The sequence below is a fragment of the Antrostomus carolinensis genome, unplaced genomic scaffold (genome assembly GCF_000700745.2).
Source record: "Antrostomus carolinensis isolate BGI_N321 unplaced genomic scaffold, ASM70074v2 scaffold11955, whole genome shotgun sequence".
Classification (NCBI taxonomy): domain Eukaryota; kingdom Metazoa; phylum Chordata; class Aves; order Caprimulgiformes; family Caprimulgidae; genus Antrostomus; species Antrostomus carolinensis.
This window is the reverse complement of record NW_010314287.1, coordinates 42,633-43,229: the sequence shown is the minus strand read 5'-3', so window position 1 is coordinate 43,229 and position 597 is coordinate 42,633. Positions and strand designations below refer to the sequence as shown.

The 597-nt window shown below is 47.1% G+C and overlaps 1 protein-coding gene across 1 annotated transcript in view; it reads right to left on the bottom strand.

Annotated features, from left to right (window-relative positions):
- Window positions 1-319: 319 nt before the first annotated feature.
- Window positions 320-597, bottom strand: part of ALPK1 (alpha kinase 1) — a gene marked incomplete at its 3' end in the record, with an annotated part of 27,114 nt that continues 26,836 nt past the window's right edge. The window contains 1 exon segment of the mRNA XM_010167600.1: window positions 320-506. Coding sequence (XP_010165902.1) covers window positions 320-506 — 187 coding nt within the window.

Sequence of the window (597 nt, the reverse complement as noted above, 5' to 3'; positions counted from 1 at the left end):
TCCTCATAGGAGAGATGCTTTAGAGGTTCTCCTTTAGATGGTTCCACAAGACACATCCTTGCAGACTGCCTTTAGTCTAATTGGATGCAGATCACCCCATGCACGGCAGGAAGCTGTGGCACACTTGGCAGCATGCAGCTTACATGCTCTTGCCGCGATGCTGTGGAGAACAAGGGCACAGCTCACATGTAATAATCAGCTGCACATACCTCCCTCACACATACCTCCCTCTCATCGTTTAGAGACAGTACATCCTTCATGCAGCATATTCTACAACATGAGAGGATAGGCAAGAAACGAAATTCACTGCAATACCAACCTTGCAGATCAACAACAACATCTGTCCCATTGGAGAACTCATAGGAGAAATGGCCGTAGGCCAGGCCGTACTCTGTGGCTTTGTACTCGCTCTTTACTACCTTCGTGTTGTTTGACAGCTTCACAAACTCCCCCAGGATGTAGGGCTCCACGCTCATGCATCCTTGTATAGTTCTGTCCTCCAGTATCTGAAAAGAGAACATTAATGACAGTCATGCAAGCAGAGATGTAAAAACAAGGATGCTAAAGCCCCTCTAAGCGATGTCTTGTTTAGTCCTC